The sequence below is a fragment of the Poeciliopsis prolifica genome, unplaced genomic scaffold (assembly GCF_027474105.1).
Source record: "Poeciliopsis prolifica strain line A6 unplaced genomic scaffold, Auburn_PproV2 SCAFFOLD006, whole genome shotgun sequence".
Lineage (NCBI taxonomy): Eukaryota > Metazoa > Chordata > Actinopteri > Cyprinodontiformes > Poeciliidae > Poeciliopsis > Poeciliopsis prolifica.
Genome location: NW_026562381.1, coordinates 4,524,920 through 4,542,044, shown reverse-complemented (window position 1 = coordinate 4,542,044; position 17,125 = coordinate 4,524,920). Strand labels below are relative to the sequence as shown.

Here is a 17,125-nt window from a genome sequence, read left to right as displayed (position 1 = left end):
AGGCATTCAGGTGAGAAAGGTGCAGAAACCAGATTAAGCCACATGACGTCTCATCAGGACAGCAGCAGATAAAATGGCAATATTAGCTGCCATATTGTCATATTACCAGGCAATGTGGCAGATAATATATTTGCTTTGACTGTGGTGTTTATGATCTATTCTTTCATTCTTATCAGGTAACAGCTTCAGACCTGGATGGTCCAATCAATAATCTGCTTCGATACTCAATTGTTAGTGGAGATCAGCAGCAGCAGTTCTCCATCCACCCTCGCAGCGGTGAAATTTCTGTCCACACAGCACTGGACAGAGAAGAGGTCAGTATGTGTGAAATACAAAAAAAAGAAAGAAAAACATCGAATGACAATAAAACAAAAAGTGTTTAGTCAAACCCTGATTTCTCCTTTGCAGATCCCTCATTACTCTTTGACAGTGCAGGCAGCAGATGAGGGCATGCCCCCTCTGTCATCAGCAGTCCTCGTCACCATCACTATCGTGGACGTCAACGACAACCCACCTGTCTTCTCTCAGGTCAACCACAATCTAGTGCTGCAGGTACGACAACCTGAAAGTTTTCTTAAGCTTATTCACAGAAAGCATCAGACATATTTGGTGGAACATGGCTTATTTAATGTTTATCCAGCTAATTGCTGAATCCTAAAAGATATGTCTGTGTAGATATTCCATTATCCATGTTATGGTAATCCTCATACTTTCAAAAACAGTTTAAATTTTTTTTGTGTGTGTGTTGTTTTCGGCGTGGGCCACCACATGTTGGCTGCTGTACATTTTGTCTAGATGATCCATCAGCATTGCTGCTGGCATGAAAGAACAAGTTCAGCCTACACTTTGCATTCAGCGTTCCTCTACAAAAGGATTTTTTGAGAAGTACTCAAGTGCTTGAGAGAAGTATAAGGGCTTGAAATAAAAAAGACACAAAAATATTATGTGTATTAAGTTGATGCAAACTCAGTAACTCATTAAGTCACCAATGACCTTGATTTCTGTTGTCCTCTTTTAGTGCTTTAGATGTACCTTTTGCAGGCCTGAAAAGGAAAGAGAAAGAAGTCATCTTTTTAAACAGCTTGTCTTTTATGTACTTTTTATTGATTTGACCCTTTCAGGAACCATATACACGTTTGAACAGGTTTTACCACTGTGTTTTGATTTGTTGCAGCCACTGTTTTGTGCCTAGAGATCTTCCACGTCTGTTGCTTAAACAAACAAAAAGTGGCTGCACACCCCGCTGCACACACAAAGCACAGCTTCGACAAACTGTCATGAACCGATACATCAGGAGATGTAAGAACACCCAGGAATAAGCCACCGCTCCATATATATATATATATATATATATATATATATATATATATATATATATATATATATATATATATATATATATATATATATATATATATATATATATGTATATATATATATATATATATATATATATATATATATATATATATATATATATATATATATATATATATATATATATATTATATAAAACCACCAGTGTTCTGGGGCCTCATGCATAAAAGAATGTGCAGTTTTCACACTAAAACCTGGCGTACAGAAAAATTTAGAAAAGTGCAGCGCACAAAAAAATCAGATGCATAAAGCCGTGCGCACAGACATGGCTGCGCACATTTCTTTTATAATTCCTAATTTGAAGGAAAATAGAGCGCAGCTGCTGGTCTGCTCAATTGCCACCCACAAATACATACATAGGTAAATTAGTATAAACACCAGGAAGTCTGCCACCACGTGAAGCAATAACGATGGCAACGTCCTTCTTCGTAGTATTATAGGTACTTATAATAATAATAATAATAATTATATACTTTTATTTAAAAGGTCCTTTAAAGACACATAATGTCACCTCACAGAAATAAAAATACATTTTCTGGACTTTGAATTACAACATCAGAGGGATCAGCTATCATGATTGTCACTGTGCTCAACCTTTTTGCTTTAAACCTTTTATTACACAGCCACATCTGCTGAGGTGGAAAAAAACATTTAACGGGCAATTTACCTGCATCTTTGCTCCTGGGAACACATGTATTTCACAATGTTTCAGTTTTCCACGTGGCTGTGTTTGTTTGTTTATAAATCTGCTCCTGGCTCCCTGTGGTTGTTGCTCATTGATAGTGTTTTATCTGCCAACTCTTCATCACTTTGACTGCTGCAGGTTTGCCAGCTCTCTTCACACCATCCGGAAAGCTTGGTCATGAGACCAAACTTTGCCAAATGTCGTCTGTGGATGAATCCAAAGTCTTTGAAATGCTCCCATGTGCTAACGCCAGCTCTGCCTGATCAAGGCGCTCTGATTGCAGTGAGCAGATGGATGCGGCTGCAGACGGTCTGAGGAGTTGTTAATTTTTACAGACAGGTGCTGCAGGTCGACAGCGGCCTGGATTTCCTTTTTGGCAGTTAACTACAGTCTTTGTTTGACTATTTGTCACCTTCAGATGTCTGCTTTTACGAGAGGCACATCTGTTGTGGGGAAGTGAAGCTGCCACTATGGGCTGGAGTTGAGTTTGAAGTCTTCACTAAAACTAGCAGTTTGACAAGTGATTCATTTTGGATCCCAGAACCACCACAGAGAAAGCCACAGGAGATATAAATCAAGATAAATTCTACATCGCTGAGGAAGGTTGTCTCCACTGAGCAGTGAAAACAATCTGAAGACATTTAAATGTACCAGGATTAATTCCTCATTCTGAGTAATTTCCTAGAGAGTAACTCTTGCAGACAAACATGGTGTTCAATTACAGTCTATCTTTAACTTCAGTGAAGCCTCGGGGTTTTGGATAAATATTAATTTTTTTTTCAACTTCAGGTCCTTAATGGAATGTCCTGAAGTGAAAGTATTTAAATGTATGCCAAAATAAAAGCTGTTTGACTTTTTCTCAGCTTGAGTGGAAAGAGAGAGGGGGAAGAAGAATAATTTTTAAATCTCATAAATACCTTAACATTTTTTGTTCTTTCATATTTTACTTCATTACTATTGATTGTGAACTATTATTTTATAGCAGCTTGTACCAGAATGGAAAGCACATGCCTTTTTGTAAAACAATTTAGATGTGTTATTAAGACTTCAATCTGATTCACCTCTAAATTTTTCAAACAATTTTTAAAAATCACATCTTCCTATTTGTTAGATCAATAAAGTGTGTCTTCACATTTACTTTTAAAATTCTCTTTATTTCAAGATCCACTTTGTCAAATGATAGTGGAGATGTCTGCAAGTTGCAGAGCAGGGCCTCTGGCACCCATCTTTAGGGGAGCCTAGTATTAAGCTACAGAATGGACATTTTTAATCTGCTCCACATAATGATACGCCTACAAAGAAGTTTAGGATCAAGAACATTAGAGAAGCGTTTGTGTTTGGATGTCTGTTCCTGGGGATTCAAGATTTGTGTGGATGTAAACATAATATAAAAGGCTTAATTGTGGTCTTTGAATGAAATTCACCTGTCAGTGTTTCTCTAATCCTAAATAGGAACACAAAAGCCTTCTGCATTTTATGTGGATCTGTTTGACTTTAAGTAGATTGTGCAGGTGTGGTCATACAGGTAATCAAATGTGTTACTCCGCCGTTTCATAAAGCCACAAATATGCAGACATAGGTTAGGCTCACTGAATCCCAACTGCTCAACACTTTGTTTTATCTTAAGTTAATTAGGCTTTTCTGTCAATATGGTAACTCTTGTGTTCAGCAAAGCCTGAGGTGCAAGACCAGCTTTCAACATTTACAACACATTCGGCCGTTTTCGCCACAGTCTGCTGCAGCTTTCTTTTAACCGACCTGACTCATAACGTGACGCGTGCTTTAATTCAAATTGCTCACACTGCACATGGGTCGGTGGATGTGTTAGCGCAGTAATTTCACATTTTGTGTTCCTTTCCTGCCATCCATCTCCAGCAGAATGGTGTTTTGAGACTGACAGCTTTATTTTGTAAGGGACCACTGGTTTCTAATAGTATTAGGACACAATGAAAAGAAGCTCCAACTGAATATGTAATTCATCACAGCAAACATGTTTTGATCTCTTTTAGTAAAGCTTGGCATCTTTTGTGTCGTACAGAACATTAAATTCAATTGAAAGGCAAACGTGTTATTAAAAGGAAACCCATAAACTTTTTTGCTTTGGTCAAATTTTTCATCAATTAACCAAATGCTGATTTTCAATACAAACTATTTAAAGATGAATGAAAATCTGAAATAAAAAAATAAATATATTTCTCATAGGAGGGCGAGTCCATTGGCAGTAGCATCCTTCAGCTTGTTGTGACGGATAAAGACACTCCAAAGAACGGACCGCCTTTCTCCTTCCCATCCTCAGTGGTAACAGTGACCGCCGTTTTCATGTCGACCAGGGCGGTCTGTTGTCTCTCTGCACCTCTCAGGAAGAAGAACAAACCCTACCATCAGCTGAAGATCCAGGTAACAAGGGCCACTACACATCTGTTTTTGCTCTTCCACTTCTGTCTGTTGCCTCTCTTCCCTCTAAGCTGCTTTCTCCCTCTTTACCCAGTGGACTGGAAACAAATACACTGCAATTTCTGTCAAAGTCTTCATGTCAGTTAAACAACAAAAATATCCTGCTGTTTAAACCTGCTGAGTTTACCTTGTAGCTTAGCTGATCTGCAAAAATGCATCACTTCATCACCAAAACCAACTGATCAGAGCCAGGAAGAAGATCTTAGCGCAAATTACACTGGGTTAATCAACCCAGTGTAATTTGCGCTAAGATCATGCAAGAGTTTAGTTTTTACTGATTTATTAGTTTGAGGAAAGAAAAATTAATAAACAAAATCAGTTTAGCAGGAAAGCAATATCTGTTAAAAGTGGCATACTTTAAAAAAATATATATATATATAATTGTGTGAAGGGTGAAACCTTTGCATTTTTTTATTCAGGTAACAGACAGTGGTCACCCTCCGCTGTCTTCTATCTGTGTGATCAACATCAACGTCACTGAGCAGAGCAAGTATCCGCCCACCGTTGTCCCCCTCGAGGTTTTCATTACTACCACCGGAGGACTATTTGCAAATCGGGTCATTGGCAAACTCCACGCGTCGGATCAGGACCTGCAGGACATCTTGACCTACAAGATGGTTTCACAAAAGCCAGAGGGCCAAATGTTCTCCGTGGACCTGACTGATGGTAAAATCTGGGCGGATGAAAACCTGGAGGTGGGCTCGTATGCGCTGAACATCAGCGTGTATGACGGGAAGTTTACTGTCTGGACAGAGGTCAAAGTTCACATGTGGGCAGCCAGTCAGAGAGTGTTGGACTCTGGCCTGACGCTGCAGCTGGTCGGGATGTCACCCGAGGAGTTCCTGGGAGATCACTGGAGAGGCCTCCAGCGCAAAATGGCGCAGTCTCTTAGCCTTCCCAAACAAGAGCTCTATCTGGCCAGCCTGCAGCAGCTGCCTGACACCAAGGCCCTGGAGGTGCTGCTGGTCCGCAGGCCTGAGGGAGGACTCATTCAGTCGCTGTCAGGGAGCAAACTGGAAGGTGAGCCGTCAGCAGAAATACTTCTTTATAAGGCTATTTTCACACAGCAAGTCTAATTAAACCCTGCTGCAAAAAGACTTGTGCATGGTTTACATCCTTAAAGTGACCGGCATGCACAGAATGGGAAGAACTTTGGCATCACTGTTTACAGAAATAGTAATGGATGGAACCGTTTATAGATGAGTTTTAAGGTTTATTCATCAATAGGAGTCAATGAGAGTGAAGTCAGCTAATAAAATGAAAGCACAGCTAATAACAATGGCTTTGTGTAGTATTGGCTGCAATTTCTGTAAAAAAAAGTCTGTCTGGATGTGTAGTCAGAGTAAGGAGTGGTGGGATTGTGGCACAGACTTCTTTCATAATTTTTTAATCGTAAACTTTAGTCATTGTTTACATCGTAACTTATCATGTCAGGTGCACAATTGTGATGCATCTCTCCTATCAATGACATAAAAGCCAGATAAAATGCAATGTGACCATTCAGACATTTTGTAAGCAATTGGATACACATCTGAATTAGTAACACATATGAAAGTGTTTTTTGGGGGTAAAAATATTGGAATTGATACGAGAGATGCATCACAATTGTGCACCTTTAGACTACTGCGAAAGGGCAAAATAAAGGCAGATTTGGGTCGCATTTGCCTACTGAGTGAACATAGCCTAAGACCTGTGATCATGGCACTGCGTACAGCCTGAATTTGTACACTTTGATTTAGGTATTTTAGCAGAGATGGAAGACTCCCTGGGTCTCAGAATTCCCAAGGTGAGCCATGACGGATGTGTGGAAGCCAGCTGTCTGGCGAAAGGTTGCAGGAACGCCGTGCTGCTGTCAGGAGCGAAGCTGAGCCATTTCACCACAGCCAGAGCTGGTTACATCACACCGCAGCACACCTGGGAGAGCGTCTGCTCCTGTAACGGTACGTCACTCTGTCTCAGTGTCAGTGTGTGTCTGAGCTTCAGAGAGACAGCCATCAGAGACAGTGCTGATGTGAGATCGTGTGAACCGCAGAGAAAGTTGTGGTTCTGGAATGGAAATGCTGAAGTTTGCAAACACAAAGCTTGGCGTCTGTCGCTCTGAATGTCTGGGTGTGCAGCCCCAAAGTTCATATAAACTTTATCGTTGCTCTAGTACTAAACAGTGGCAACACACGTAACATAATGAGGTCTACATGAGCTTGAGTAATATCATATGATGGAGAAAATGGAACAACAACAAAAAATACTTTCATTATTTTGCTTTCATTAGGCAACATGTTTAAAAGATAAAAAAATCAAGTAATTATATGATTAGTAACTGGAGCTGCAGGAAAATAAAACTGAGTTCCTCAGTCTCTGGTATGAATAAATCACAGATTTTATTTATAAGCCGTATCACTCAGTGCTGTTAACTTTAGCTTAAAAAGTGATGAAAAAAGACATAAAATTACTAGCCTGTTGATTTTAGACTTAGAAAAACAGAAAGCACACAGACATTTTGCAGGACTTCTCATCTCTCTGAACATACAGACAGCTTGATCTATCTCCATCCCTCCAAAAGATGTTTAATTTAAGTGGTCTCTTGTTTAACCTGATTAGGTCTGTATTGGGATTAAACTCATTGTACTGTTGTGTCAGATAGATTCCCCACTAGCCTCTCTGCAGTGGTGGCTGTCACACTGAGCTGTAATAAGTTTAAAGGTTTGACAGCTTGATTTTCTGATAACAGGAGGACAAATGTATTTTATTTGGCGATAAAACAACGGGAACCAAATATTAGACTAAGGCATAGATAATGGAGAGAGAGAGACATTGTTTCGTTATCATAAATCTGAGCCAAGATATTGTCCTCACATACACACACAAACACATGCACACACACACACAAAAGGCTGCTGTGTCAGTGCTGGTTTATTTTGATGAAATGCTGGCAGAAATCTCTCCTCTGCACCCTGCCAACACTTTCCTGCCAGAGTAAAGCGCTCTGTTGACACAGAATCTAACAGCCTGCGCTGTGCTTCTATTACACACCCACTCAGACACCAATAAAGTGTGAATGTGGCCCACAAGAACCCTTCTAGATGTGAAGCTTGGATGCTAACCACTTCTTTCAATTTGATGGCTGCTGCAAAACCTCAGCAACCACTGCCCTACATGACCTTTCCCTATATACAGTATAGTTGAAACTTGATCTTGATATGCACTGTATAAAAAGACACTATTTACTCACTGCCTGGCATTGAAATAAACTACATTTTTGAAGTCGGTAGACAAGCTGTTGTTACTAGAGTTATGTTTCCACTGTGCATATCAGGCCATAAGTTATGTTTAATATTACAATTGGTGCCAGTAAATACAGGGCTCTGGTGTATGTAAGATTTAGAATTTAACAAAACTAATGAAAAAATATATCTGAAAGTATTGTCATTTATTATGTTGATATTTAGCAATAGAGATGCACCAATCTGATATCTGTATCGGTCTTAATACTGAAAAAAGTTAAAGATGAGGTATTAGTGACAATGTGCTAGTGTACAGTAATCTATTAATTTTGTCATTCACTACATTTATGTCTGTGTTTAAAAAAACAAGTTGAGTCATCACTGTTTTTTGTATGGGATCGATATCGACTGATTCTAAACCTCAAATATCTGTATTGAAATCAGAAGTAAAAAAGTGAATCAGCGCACCCCTATTAGCAGATTAACTTACCTGGATGGCAGTCAAAAAAAGCTTCTGAAGTATTTGTAAACATCTTATTTTAACTGTATAGCCATCATGTTTTCACAGTTTTTCTGTTTCAGTGGCATGCGTTGTTTAATTCAGGTGGTGAAGTATGCTAAGTTTAATAACAGGAGAAAATGTTGTTTTCAGATTAAATAAGCTTCCTAAAACATTTGCTGAAGTGGCAAACTAGAACATTACATTAGTTTATGAAAAAACATGGGTTTTTTACAATATGCGCCTTTCAGGGGCATGTACAGAAAATTCATGATCCTCATTCTCTACCTTCCTAATTTTATCATTGCATCTAATGAATCACAGATTAGAAAACTAATTAGTCCCAGTTAGACAGAGAAAATTGAATCTGCTAAATTAGTTTACCTTTGATGAGGGAGTGTAATATCTCTGTACCCTTTATCATTCAGCAGTTTCTCAGCAAAGTGCTCTGTAGCTATCAATGAATCAGGATTAAAAATGAACAGGTATGATATTACAATGTCACAATCCCAACAGATGCAAATGAGAAATAAATAGGTTATGTTATAAACTCAATACTTTCCTGTCTACATTGTCTGGTGTGTTTTTTTATTGTTTCTGGCTGAAATGCCACTAGCTTTTCAAATAATGAATTATGGGAATGATTAATGCAGCAGTTTGGATGTGAAGAAGCAACTGAAAGCAGCAGCAGCATCCTGTTTGCTCACCAGCAGCTGCTGATCATAAGTGTCTGTTCAGCAGTCAAACCTTCCTGTTGCCTTGTTTAAATAGCAAGTTTATGATATTCCCAGTTTAATCTGCCTCTGGCTGCCCGTTAATCACACACTGAGTCATCCACATCTTCCAATGATATATTTTCATTAATGAAGCAGGACCAAAAAAGGTGTGATTGGAATTTCAGCTGGCTCAATCCACAGCACTACGAGTAAAACGTGTTGAAGATTTGTTCACATGAGTAGCTTGTGGCCTCTATATTTTTAAAATCGAGAGCTTTAAGACAAAATATAAGCTACTAAACTCCCCGTTTTTCTGTCCAAAGCCATCTTTGATCCCTTTGCTGAAAATGAACAAAAATTAATAACTGATCAATTATCTGGTTGATTGATTGTAATTACCGAAATGTTATAAAGTAAAAGCATTTGTATAAAAGGATGATATAATCTATAAAACTCAGACGTAATTTTAGTTCGAGTGTCTGTTTAAAATTTTCTGTTGGTGATTGTTCTGTTCTGGCAATTACAGAAGTAAGGTATTTCATACATAAATATAAAATTAATTGCAAAACACCACTCAGACCTGTGCTCTCCCGCTCTGTGGAAACAAGGCATAAGCGTTATAAAGACTAACTACTACTTTCTCTCCTGATATTTATGCAAGCACCAATAAAATATTTCTTATTTTAAATGGAGAAGTTCTTTATTATGTTTTCTTGAACAATTATCATATTGTGGGGCATGTGGTCATTAGAGGCCTAGTTTTGAAGATGCTAATTTGAAATTTGTTCATATCTTTACAAGCCAAAACCACCAGTTATTTCACTAGCTTTAAAGAAGAAAAATGAGGCACAAAAAGGAAAAAAATGTGCACAAATGTAGATAAACTTTGTAAAAGGACAGCTCATGAATCGCAATTAATTCATCATCAACAGTTACGTTTCTCCTCATCTATACTGTTTTTCCTCACTGGATGCACCTTCTTCTGTTTCAGAATCAGCTCTGAAGTTTGGCAGTACATCCTACCTAAAGTATCTCCACAGGATGGATGAAGACAGCCAGGATTTCAGACTCTCACTGAGGTTTAAGACTTTCCAGGAGGAAGGCCTCATCATGTCCTCTAGGGGTGCAAACGACTGGGGGACTTTACAGGTATTTATCCTTACATGTTTTATAACTAAATGTCAAAAAATAGGACTTACTTTTTATATTTGTGTGAATTTTCTAGTGTTATTATGAAGTAATTGAATCTAGAATCCTATCATTACTTCAGCAGTATGTAAAGATAAGACATAAATAAAGTGGTATTTTAGAATGAAGTAAGTATCAACATTCATGTTGAACTGCTAAAAAGGTCAACATTGACATTTTAATTATAAGTAACATGTCAATGTTTATTCTTCCTACAAGAGAGTTCCACTTCAGTTTAAAAATGTTGCAAAAACAGAATAAGACAAAATAAGAAGAAACACTCTGGAAGTAATATAATTACAGTAAAAGAGGCAGAGGCTCATTATTTGCATCATTTGAAATGTATTTGTTGTGCTCTCCCCTAAGCTGGAGGGTAATTTATTCTGCTCTTCCAGTTTTGCCACCGCAGAGAGATTAAATCTCTTCCTAATTTTCGGATGCTGTTAGTGTAATGTTGTTGTTTGACTCTAATTTACGGGCAGAAAGATAAAATCGAGCTGCTGCTGATTTAATCAAAGGGAGTTTTCCTTAGGGAACACAAACAGTAAGGGGGGGATTGCTTGATTTCAAAATATTTCGAGCCCAGAATCCCAAATATTTGACTTCAGCTTTTCATATACTGGCCTAATTTCATATTTTCTCATTATATGAGTCCACAGTTGTACGCTACCTTCTGAAATATTTTATATGGAACCTGTTTATCCTTTTGTGAGTTTATTCAAATATTGCATCACATCCAGCTGTATCAACCTGATTTAAAGTAACCTTTTGTTGAACCATTTATAGTTGAGAAAAATGCTTTATTTTAAGATAAAACAAACCAGGTTCAAACATTTTTGTGCCTCAAGACTTTAAAACAAAGCTGTTGTCAAGAGCGTTTTTTTTCTGCTCCTCTTCCAGTTAAACATGAAGACCATTACACTTAGAGTCATAATTAAATATGTACATCCAATATCTGAAAAAACAACAAATCTTTTTTTTTTTTCTATCCCACTTTCTCACATTAATTCAGACTGAATTTTCTTTTATTACACCAGTATTTCTAGTTGCGAAAGAAAAAACATCTTGGGCATGCTTTTGAACTTTCTTCAGATACAGAAGACCTGTTTAGTAGTAGAATTGCTTTTTAAATTGTATGACTTGGGGCTACCATTTTGAGTTTTCTTTCCAAAGTTTCTTTGTTAGAGTTTCGGTTTATTCCTCCTGGCAGAACTGATGTAACTGAGTCAAGTTTGTTCTCAAAACTTTTCAGCTCTTCCCACAATCACGGTCAAGGCTTTGAAAATGGAAAGGTTTATTCTGTTTTAATGTTGATCAGTAGGAAACAAAAGATTATGTATCTTTTTATGTATGAGATGTATGTTTCATATTTAAAGATTAAGTTTTTCACTTTAAATTTCTATATTTGCTAAAGGACTTTTTAGAGTATCTTTTAATTACCAAATGACATTTATGTCCAGCTCCACATTACTTTATGATGACAGCGATTCGGGTATAGTAGCTCATTGGCCCAATTTATCCTCTTTTTGCTTTAAATTCCCACTGAGAGAACCAACTGTGTTTTGGGAGTCCCAATAAAAACATTACTGTCATCAAGATTTATTCATGTTTCTGTGGCACAGTCAAGGGAAGGGACGATTCATTTTTCTGCTCTAGTGCAAGGTCTTCTGTACAAAACTAAACGAGCACAGTGAAGGAGAATAATGAGAGACTTATTTCTTTAAATGGATTAAATACTTTTTAAAAGTCCCTGAAGTTTTTAAGATATTCTCTTTTGTAGATTTTTTTCTTATTATTTTATTGTCGATATATATCTCGGGTTCTTGAGGCTCTCTGGCTGAATATGTTTTCTTCTGATTCCTGGAAGTCATTAGAAACCAGAGTTTTTAACTCATGCTACTTTGGACTTGAGCTACATTGTGTGGGTTTAAGTTAACTTTAAAGTTTAAATTTCACTATTGGTGAATTATTTTATTTAATCCCACAGTTTACTCCAGAGTAATTTGGCACCTTTGAAAGGAAAACTGCGGCAGCTTCAATCGAAAGCGGCAGCAGTAAACGGTGAAGAACAAGTGAAGGTGACTTGTCACTTTAGAGCTGACAGCAGAGCAGTTAGCACATTCGACAGTGAACAAGGCGGTGGATATGTGCTGATGTGGAATCAGTGGACCAACACTCACTCACTGCAGTTATACAAGCTGACTTGTTTTATTTCAGGCGTTTATGTTGACGAGTGAGCAGGAAGAGTTTCTTGCTCAAGCACTTGTGACACTTCAAGAAGTGACTTGATTATCAAAACTAGAATCATGGAAAGCACTGCAAGCCTCAGTTGTCTTTGTTATGGTCAGCATTTGCTCATCATTCAAGAAAAAAAAGAGAATGAAAACAGCTAGTGAGTGAAGTTTCAAGGCTTAAACTACTTACTAACTAAAAAAAAGCTCATATTAAATTTACCGATTAAACATCTTAATGGGCTCCTTCTTAATGAGGGGACTGACAAGGATACTGGAACCTTTATGTTCTGTTAAATCTGATGTAAAACTAACTGAATTTCAAGGAAAGAACATTACGATTGTAATCAAACATGTTGGTGGTAGTGTGATGTATGGGACAACCCAGATAGTTTGCATTATTATAAACAATAATTCTGATCTCTTCCAAAAAATCTGAAAAGAGAAGGTCCAGGTCAGTTTGTGGTCTTGCTGCTTCCCCTCCACCCACAGAAACAAGATAGAAATAAATATTGGTTGTCGATATTTCAGTTATCGGACCAATACTGACCTTAAGGCTGATATATTATGCATACCTGATTTAAATATAAAACAAAAGCAAAAACTGTCCAAAAATTAAAGTCTGTAGTAAACTCTGTACCTTTGCTTGTGCGCATAAACGTAATTCTGAAAACATAAGCGTTTCTGCTGTGCCGGCCTAGTAAATTTTGCCCTGCAGCATTAAAGCAGCTTGCAGGATTCTTGCAGCATTTGTGACTGTGATTTATGAAGTCACAGAATAAAAATATGGAGAGCTGGAGAACTTTAGTCCCAGTAGAGTTAGGCTTTATAGGCTTCACATGTTAAGTGGGTTCTTCTGATATAGTGAGATTCCTGATGCATCAAACTGTGCTCTCTCTATTTAATCATTCGTTATGAATAAGTTGTACTAAGCTTGATGCAACAGATTAAACGGGAACTCACACATGTTTAAGTTGCTCCTCAGTCAGAGCATCTTCCTTTGGTTAGCTAAAGAAAGAGTGATCCTCATTTTCCTCCTCATTCATCCATATGAGAGATTCTGCAGATTCAGCTCAGGACATTTATTACCTTTTTTGGATATGAAACAAACTTTATTTTGTTCACTGAAGGCAAAATAGCATCACTCTGCATGAAGGTCTGAGAAAGATCTCCAAAAAAAAGCAGATATTGGAATAATTAATGTTTTGAGAGTCAGTTGCATTGGTGTCAATAATGTATCATTCACTCGTGTTTGATAGCATTTTTCAAATACCCACTTTTGTATATTTAATAAAGAAGATATGAAAAAGGATTCTGTTGCATAAAGAAAACATGACCAGATTAAAGGAGGTGGAAAAAGCTGCTGGCTTGTTATTTCTTGAGCGTGCTGAGCGTGCAGAAACACTAAGAGGCTATGGTTTATGGAGATAAAATGCTGAGCGTATTTGTTTGACTCTAGGTGGAGTGTGTCAAATAGAGGGGAGTTGAGCAGTGCATCAGCAAAAGATTATTTTTGTAACACTAAAGACTATTTACTCAGAAACAACAGAAACATGAGTCACTGACTAGGTGTTTTTTAAGAGATTCCCCAAATTGCACCTGAAAACTAGAAAGTCTTCTAAAGTTGGGTAAACATAAAAAAACATTGTTTAAGTGTTTCATTTTTTTATTATTTACAGATGTTACATAATTATAAGTAGGTAGATGTTTTTAGCATTGTCAGTAGCATTGTTTCCTGGCAGTAAGAACGTCCTGGTTGTTTATCCCGTATATGTTTGACTTCTTATATTGGACAGACAATGTGTTGACAGTGTGTGATCTTTTCCCACCAAAGTTGGAACTAACAGTTGTTACATTTAACGCATCATTAAACAACAGAAAATTAGCAGTCATTCATAATCACGCTGTGCCTGAAACTCTGATTTGCATGTTTTTTTATTCTTTATTTAATTTTATGAATTTCTGAAGCCTGAATTTCAATTATCCTATTTGTTTTTTGTTTTTGTTTCACTTCCCTAGCTGACCAAAGGGGAACTCCACTTCAGATACAGATGTGGAAACAAATCCCCCAGCACACTGCTGGTCAGATCCCATCCGGTGTCGGACGGCCGCTGGCACAGCGTCCTGCAGGAGGTCAACTCCAGCTCCCTGAAACTGACTCTGGACCAGCAGCACCCAGCTTCCATCAGCCTGGCAGAGCCGTGCCGAATGATGCACTCCCATGGCGCTTTACTGTTTGCTCCTCTACCTCAGGACTCCGCTCAAGATTTGAGCCTGGACCTGCATCATTTCACTGGCTGTCTGGAGGGCCTGGAGCTCAACGAGGAGCCAATTGTAGTGGGTGATCCAGCACAGTTGACAGGATCAGGAAGCAGGAGGGTGTACGGGGTGTATCAGTGCTGCAACAATGCAGGAGGTTGTGACAACGAACCATGTAAGAATGGAGGCGTCTGCCAGGAGAATGCTGCTGGAGGTGAGTAAATGAGCCTGGCTTTCCTTAAAATCCCTTTAATAGTAAATATCTGGTCTAATTCCTTTTCTGGGTTGGAAGAACAGGAGTCTGAAAAGTAGTTGCTAAGGTAATTTAATATGAAACTAAATAAAGATGTCAGTCCAAGGACAGGTACAAGTCCTGTGCTACAATAAGGCTGTAAACAAAAAGTGTAAATTATCCCCATCTTATTAAGTTATTGATCAAAGAGCTCCCTAATTTTGAATAATTTTCAGGTCATTTGCTGCATATTTTTCTGGTTTTTTAAGGCCTTGTGCGTAATGTGAAGTCAATTACTGTGGAACACAATCCAACAGCCATTAAATGGTTTTGCTTTAACAAGTTAGAGATGCTAAACAGTCACATGAAAGGCTGATTTGTATAGTGCTATTAAAAGAATTAGACCTTTACAGATTGTTCAGATGTTTTATTTTTGATTTGCAAAAACTAATTTTAACTGAGATAAGAGAGATTTTTATGTTGTTTTTTTTCTTGATAAATTAAATCATTATTGGAAAGTGCTTTATGATTTTACTCAGCTTAACTTTGCTTTGCCTTATATTAACATTGAAAATAGCAACCAAAGAAGTTTGTCTTGCAACTCTATGTGTTGTTCCAGGAGCGTCAACAAATGAGCAGGAAACAAAATAACTACAAAACACAGATTTATGTGTTTCTGCAGAGAAGTTTTATGCTTCAAACTTTTTTAACTTTTAATGTTCTTTATTTATGAAGCCTATTAGATGTGTCTTGAAAAATGTAAAAGGGTTATGTATCATATAAAAAAAACCAAAATTGTACTACAAAGGACAATGTAATGCATAGCCCTATAATCTACAAGTCAACTGTGAGCAATTGACTTGGCTGCATTCATGTAAATTATTAAACCGCCAAGTCTTCCCTCAGGTCTGTGTTGTCAAAATAAGTTATGGTGTACAAAAAGTACACCATTCTTTTCAAGCAATTGTGTGAACTTTGTAGTCCTTTTGGAAGACATTAGACGGTTGTGTTCAGAGCAGTTAAGTTGTTTCTTTCCTAAAGATTTCATGTTCATTTTAAGATGAATGTTAAACCCTGGCTCTTCCAGCACAGGTGCAGATGTGATTCTGTAGTTTAGCAGCTGTGCAGTGTCAACAGGCTGGAAAGAGCATGGATCTTCACACAGTCAGAAACATTGTTCTATCAGTGTAAAAGACTACACCAACGTATTGCAATGTTGTGTGCTATCCAACATATCTTTTTAGTAATATCTTATTACTGATTAGGTAGATCGTACTCAAATTCAGTCTCTGAAAGGTTGCATTTCTGACGGGTTGTTTCTAGCTGTTTGATTTATTCTTTACCCAAACAAACAGCATCTGAGAAACACAAGTGAACTTAACATAAAAGGATCTTTTAAAAATTATTCCGATGAGCTTCACTGTGAAACTGTGACATTGCATCTAATTTTTCGTATAAAGCTTATTAGATATGAGACAGAACATAAGATGGCTACTGATGCATGTTTCTTTGCTTTAGAAAACAACAACTCTGTACAGCTTTTACCAACAGTCTTCCATCCACAATATTTATTTGCATAGATTACTTTTAAAGCCTCATAAATACATTTAGTTTTATTTTTTTCTTTTACAATTTGCAAATGGCCTCTGTGGACACTGGATGAATGGTTACTGTTTTCTCATAATTTTATTCGTCATCGTGTCAACTCATCTTTTAGTCATGCTTCAGTTACAAAAAGCAGAGCAGCAGTAAGAAACAACTATCTTAAGCTGTGTTTATTTCCCTAAAGATGCCTCACGGTAAGGGCAATGCCATCACACAGATGTTAAACACAACGCAGAATTCAAGGTTTTTTTGTTTTACTGCAGCTTACTTAGCATAAAACAAAATAAAATAAAATACAGATTAGGTTATTGTCAATGTTTTCCTACTTCAGGCTTTTTTAGGTCATGGTTAAGAAAACAACACAAGTTACAAAGTGGCTGCTAAACTCTTCAAAATGATAAAATGGCAGGTAATGGCGATCATACAACTAACTGTATGATCGCCATTACCTGCCATTTTATCATTTTGAAGCTTATAGAGCTTACTGTCTTTTCTGGAGACAGTAAGGTCTCCAGAAAATCTGGTGACCTGTCCATACAGTGCCTCACTGCTCATGCAAAGATTACTGAGAAAAGTCCAGAATAGATGAGAATAATGTTAGGAAATCATTTCAGCATTGTTAAATATTACATTGATGACGACAGGTAATATCGTAATA

The 17,125-nt window shown here is 37.4% G+C and overlaps 1 protein-coding gene across 1 annotated transcript in view; it reads left to right on the top strand.

The window, feature by feature from the left end:
* LOC129360427 (protocadherin Fat 2-like) overlaps positions 1-17,125 on the top strand; it is an 87,069-nt gene that overhangs the window by 62,824 nt on the left and 7,120 nt on the right. The window contains 9 exon segments of the mRNA XM_055030632.1: positions 177-314; positions 409-552; positions 4,265-4,346; positions 4,349-4,406; positions 4,408-4,459; positions 4,936-5,536; positions 6,256-6,456; positions 9,944-10,101; positions 14,391-14,844. Of these exon segments, the coding sequence (XP_054886607.1) occupies positions 177-314; positions 409-552; positions 4,265-4,346; positions 4,349-4,406; positions 4,408-4,459; positions 4,936-5,536; positions 6,256-6,456; positions 9,944-10,101; positions 14,391-14,844 (1,888 nt within the window).